The 6,287-nt window shown below is 40.6% G+C and overlaps 1 protein-coding gene across 2 annotated transcripts in view; it reads left to right on the plus strand.

The window, feature by feature from the left end:
- The first annotated feature begins 2,272 nt into the window (after positions 1–2,272).
- Positions 2,273–6,287, plus strand: part of slc15a2 (solute carrier family 15 member 2) — a 25,191-nt gene continuing 21,176 nt past the window's right edge. The window contains exons 1-2 of one of the 2 annotated variants that reach the window (XM_078262412.1): positions 2,273–2,611; positions 2,691–2,926. In XM_078262412.1, coding sequence (XP_078118538.1) covers positions 2,918–2,926 — 9 coding nt within the window. In that variant the 5' untranslated portion in view covers positions 2,273–2,611; positions 2,691–2,917. Of the gene's footprint in view, positions 2,927–6,287 lie in introns of both variants that reach the window. The other variant, XM_078262413.1, reaches the window with a different exon arrangement.

The raw sequence follows: 6,287 nt of genomic DNA on the forward strand, positions 1-6,287 counted from the left end.
TGTATATATCTTCTTTTTTTTTTATCAGGGTCAGTCAACCATGTACAACTGCAGATATATTTAGTCTTAAATGAAGAAGAATCATGTATTTAACAGGGTGTGTGGCAATTACTGAACTAATATCAACATGATTACAGTATGTTGAGGAAATGTTACATTTGTATTTTTTATAGTTTAATTTACAACATCATTTTTAACATGTAGTTATGGCAACAGCTACAGTGTAAAACATGATAGCAAATCAGTTATCATGTATGCAGGAATACATTTATTAGGCCTACCTACCGATGTGTTTTTTTTTTTTTGTGGCATTTTAGGACAGCTTAGACATGAAAGGGGAGAAAGAGAGAGGGAATGACATGCAGCAAAGGGCCGCAGGCTGCTGCGTTGAGGACTGGTCCTCTACATATGGGCGGTCTACCAGGTGAGCTACCCAGACGCCCCAGCGAATGTACTTTTATCGGAAGTTTAGAAATTTTAATGTTGATACATCTTTTATGAAAATGTGTTAGGGAGTTTCTTTTAACTTTCTCTTTTGTCTTCTTGGTTTGGGTCCCTCACTTTTTTTTGTGATCAATTTTTTATTAGCACCTTCAGACATACAAAACAAATTCCACAATGTGTGACAGGTAATGTCAGATGGTGCACAGAACAAAGTAACACTAACACACAAATTGAACAAGAACAAAGACCTTCTCCCACCCCCCACCCTCTGCGGTCTTGAGGAAAACAAAACAAACAAACAGAAACCACACCTTGCCTAGTCACTCTCCTCTAATTCTTGTGGGGTTGAGGTCATTAGGTCTGATATTTGTGCTGCTGCGCTTTCCCATAGGCTGATAGTTGATGATTTGGCCTTGTTAATCCTTGTTGTAGAGAGCTCAAGCATAACTATGTCCAGAAAATACACCAACCACTGTTTTATACAAAGCGAGTGGTGGGGGAGCCATCAAATGAGCTATCATTTTCTTGGTTGCAGTTGAGCTGGCTAGCCAAATTTTTCCCCTGTCTGCCAAGTAGGTGAAATTTAGTCATTAAGTAATAAAACGATACAGTTTTGGTCTTTAATTTTTGAAACTTTTTCTTACATCTGTGACAGAGAGATAAGCCCTGCTCCTGAAATCGCAATATTTGGCGTGACTGCTGCTGGGATGGCGATATCTGGTGCACAATCAGACGACATTGCGTTTTCATCTCTATTGGCCAGACGTCTTATTTTGTGTAACTGGAAGTCAGATATGCCTCCCACACACAGGCGCTGGATTGAAGTCAGATATGCCTCCCACATACAGGCGCTGGGTTGAGGATGTAATGGCACACTTGAAACATGAGAAGTTGAAACACACGATCAGCGGTTCAACCCAGTGATTTTATAAGGTCTGGCAGCCATTTCTGGATTATTTTAATTTACAATTTCTTGCTGGAAACACTGGGACACAATTGATTCTGTAACTCTGTAACATGTCAGTTTTTTTTGTTTGTTTTGTGTTATTGTCATTTTATTATTGTATATGTTGGGGTTGCTGTTTGGGGACTTGTTAATTGTTTTATAAGTGTTTACAATTCAAAACCCAATAAAAATATTTGAATAATTAAGTAACAAAACAATCGGCTCAGTATGAACTCAACATCCTATCACATCAGATAGTATTGATGTTGGTTTATTCCAAAACTCATGCACCTGTTCACACTCCCAGACCATATGCAGGAAAGTTCCAGTTTGTTCAGGTTGACAGAAAGTACAATAGGAAGTGGGAAAGCCACTGTATAGCAAAGCGCCGTCAGAAGAGTGACTCGCTCTGAAACGTTTTTTAAACGTTTTTGTAGTGTTCCCTGGACACAAACCAGTAAGAGCCATTACAAAGAAGTTCCACAGTACGGCAGGTGAATGATGTAAACCCTTTGAAATAAAAGATTATGAATTATAATTCTGTTAATGATGGTGCTGCAGCCTCAGAATGGGATTAGGTCTAGGACTTTTTCGTCCGCAGGATTGCAAATATAAATATGATATTAATAGGCTACACTATATTGGAACTTGCATTTACTTTAGCAGCAATGTTCTCCCACGCAAATTCTCTCTCTTTTGCAGCAGCCGCTGTGTTGCTTTTTTTTTTACGAAATACATGTTCAAACCATAGACTGTATTTTAATGGACAGCGCATGGGTGACGTCACCCATTGGTTTGTGGAAATCTGCTAACTATTATGCTAACTATTATGCAATAAAAGGTCATGTGAATATGACTAAAAAAAACGGGAACTATTTTCAATGTAATTAGGTGACTGACTTACAGACAGACTACAAAGACACACACACACACACACACACACATACACACATACACACACACACACACACACACACACACACACACACACACACACGAGGTAGTGCATGTTGCTCATGGTCATGGTTAGTTGAAATGAAATTAGTAAAGCACTCGGCGTCATTCATCCGAAGAAAAGAGGCAGCTTGGCCAACACTTGCTCACATCCCACAGTCAGGTCTGCGGCTGTGAGCTTTACAACGACCCTATTGTAGGTTACAAATAGGCTGCTGATCAGCACTTCACTTCACTACAACTAACGGACCTCCTGCTCCACAAACAGTAGGCTAAGTTAATTCGATATATAGATATAGATATAGAAATATTCATTTCTGTCCGTTAAGAGTCTTTTTTTCACTAGAGCTGAAGTCTGCGGAGACCCACTGAAGCTCGTAAAGGAACAAGTCCAAGTTTTCTGGTGGAATATTAACTTTAATTCGCCTTCAAGAGGGTAGCCTACTCATGATCGAAGTTTTACAGTCGTAGCTACCCTCAGAGAGCAGTGCAGAGTGGGACGGACTTGGAGATCAGTCAGGAGCTCCAGATGCGCCAGTAAACATCTAAAATCTCACCAGCAAAGAAAACAACATGACTAAGGTAAGCATAAGCGATGTTTTTGTGCAACATAAACTGAGTCATTCAGGTTGTTTAACACGTTAATTAAAAAATCATTTAAATCCACCGTAAAAAGTATCGAGTCTTTCTGGATCAGAGGAGTGTGCACATGCGGAGTGTGCACATGCGGAGTGTGCACATGCGGAGTGTGCACATGCATGTCTGTACGTGAAGTAAACATGTGCATTTTCTTGTCTTTTAAGTCAAACTGCAGAGAGCGATCTGCTCTCACCGACTGAACCGTCATGATACATGATTACTGTCGAAGATGATGCAACAGGCGCACAGGCTGGGGACAGTGTACAGACATTTAGCGCCTATATGCACAATTGTGTTCTCTTTCAACATTCGTTTCGATATCTACCTCCCTCATGTTTTTAGAGAACCGGGGATAAACCTAAAGTTGTAGCCTACTGATTGGCTTCTTTTGAGCGATAGGGTCGTTTGGGTCGTGTCACCCAAATAAAATATAAGCAAACTTATTTTATCTCCACTAGAGATATCTAAACATGCATTTGAAAACACGTTGAAATATATTATGTCAGCTAGCCTACTGTGTATGTTACAGTGCTTTTATGTCCAATGTTTTTGTTTTGTATCTCTGACGCATTATTATGGATCCCCAGTAACTTCTAGGCAAGTCCCGCCCTACGAAGTAGCTCGATTGGTTGGGGTTATAGGCATTGGCCTCGAGTGGTTAAGGTTAGGATAGCCGATTGGTCAGGGGATAGGACCTGAACAAATTATACCTTGCGTAAGCATGGACGCCTGGCCTGGCTAATAGTGTGTGAATGCTATTGAAGGGCCTAGAAGTTGCATGGGTTCCATAATAACTCAGTTCTGACGCTTTGGGTTTAGAAAAAACACTTTACAAATACCATTTGTATTATCCCATTATTATTGTTATTAGGCTGCTATTATTATGCAGAATATAGCCTACGTGCAGTTTCCTTTTTATTTGCCCAGGTTTTGAGATATCTGTCTTTCATGTCAGTATTCACTGAAACTAACTTCTACTGAGGATATAGTCCCTGTGCCAACTGTTGACAGTGAGGCAGTGAATGATTGACAAAACAACCACACCTCTTTCACATGATTCTCATCATTAAATGGGTGATTGAATGCAAAACCGACTTTACCTTGTCATAGTTGAATAATGACAGTTTAGTGGGTAACTAGGACATACATAGAACCTCAAAATCCCATTGACACCTCTTTCCTCTGCAAATCTCACAATTTGAAACTTCCTCTGAAAACAGGCAAACCTCAACGAGCCCTCCTCATTTGGCTCTAGTCTCTATCTTTGTCACGCCCCAACATTTACATAGGCTACACCACTGATCTGAGGTCAGCTTAGTCTTCTGAATAGGTCGCGTAGATCTCAGAAATTGTATACATTGTTAATCTGCTATTTTACCACTAAATTCACTTCTGACACTTTTTTATGCGAGAAATCAACTGTGTAGAGGTCAAATATGGGCCGTTTTACGAAAATTTATGTCTAATTGCAAATTTTGTCCGACTGTGTGTCGGAGTTCAGCGGCCGGTGCTGCCTGTGTTGCTGCCTCGCCGCCAGCCTGCCTTCCTTCACAGACCCCGGCCCGCTGTGAGCTAGATGGAGCTCGGTCACGGGTGGCAGCCCACGGCACTCCATACCCGCGCAAAGTCACCGTTTTTTGGGTTCATGGACTACCAAACGCCGCTGCCCTGACAGAGCTCCCGGGCCTGCAGCTCCCCTCTTCCTGCTAAATGGCCAGTGTGTGTGAGTGAGAGCGCGGTCAGCGAGCTTGTTACGCCAGCAATCTCTTACCACAGGTTCCAGTTAATCTTATAATGTGTGTAATTATAATGTGTTGAGTTATTTAAACAAACGATCGGGAAAATAAGCGCCTCTTGTCCGCAAGTCTCATTGATAGAGCCTGCGGCTGGATGGAGCTCTATCAATGAGAGCTAGCTAGCCTCCTCTTAGAATTCCTCTGGAATTCACAAAAATTCATTAAATTGAAATCGGACACCATTGTTAGCTTTATAAGACCTTGGGGTAGATGTTATATAAGTGGCGTGACAAAATTCAAACTGTAAATATAGCTACTCTAGTTAGGCCGGCAGCTGGCAGCCAGCCAGCTCCGTGGCCCCAAGTATTCCAGTAGTCCAGTACCCAGGGAACGGTGACTTTCACTGGGTATGGAGGTTGCCGCTGTCTCGTCAGTCTGTGTGGAGCTTCTAGATAAAGTCCGACACGTCTTACCAAATTTGTAATTACCCATCAATTTTCGTAAAATGGCCCATATTTGAGCTTTATATAGTGGATTTCTGTATATAGTGAATTTAATAACGAAATAGCCCGACAAACAATGTATACCTTTGCAGTGTCTGAAATATGAGACCTGCTGTCTCGTCTCCAATGTGTTTCTATGTGGTTCGCTCAAACCAATCAGCCCGCAGCTCATCTAAATATTCATGAGCATACCATATTTGGAAGAAAAGCTCTTGTTCCAAATAGAGCCATATTCACAGGGTAGTTAAGGGCCTAATAAAATAGCATTAGGGCAATTTTCAGCCCAACCGATGTTACATACCCTATTAGGAGACCTTAAGGAACAGTGTAAAATACCCTATATAATCACTTAATCACCCCTTTAAATTGAGTTCACTCAGATGTCATGAAACTGTTCAAAAGTTACGTTTTCCTATTTCTGAGGACTTTCTGAAGATGCTGTAGACAAAAACAAATGTAAGGCTATGTCAATTATGTGAGGACTGCACACACAATTACATTTATCTCCATTGTAGCAACCAAAAGTACTGTATTTGCATGGACAGATACAACTAGAGGGAAGAAAGAAAATGTGTTGTTAATTTTAGTATTAGAAGCAATACCGCAAAATATAACCCATTACAATCAGGAATGCACCGATCCAACCTTTTCTCTCCCAATACCTCAGCTCAGAGTATCTGCTGATACCACGATCAGTGCTCTCTTTTTCCCAATTTTTAAAACTGTATCATTGTGTAAAACTCACTGTAAGGTAATGTGAGGTCAGGTCCAACAATATTTATTACTGATTAATTTGCTAATTATTTCTTAATTGATGAATTGATTGGGGAGCCAAGATATAAAAGTGTTGTAATGCCCATCACAGTTTCCCAGAACCAAAGGTGACATCTTTAGATGTTTGCTTTGTCAAAAAAATATGGTAGAAAACAGGTGAAAGCAGCAAATTCTCACATTTGAGAAACTGGAAACAGAGAATATATATATATATTAAAGACCTTTGTTTTGGCACATTTCCACCTTTTATCATTAGGACAGCTTAGATATGAAAGGGGAGAGAGAGGGAGA

Source organism: Sander vitreus, chromosome 11 (genome assembly GCF_031162955.1).
Source record: "Sander vitreus isolate 19-12246 chromosome 11, sanVit1, whole genome shotgun sequence".
Lineage (NCBI taxonomy): Eukaryota > Metazoa > Chordata > Actinopteri > Perciformes > Percidae > Sander > Sander vitreus.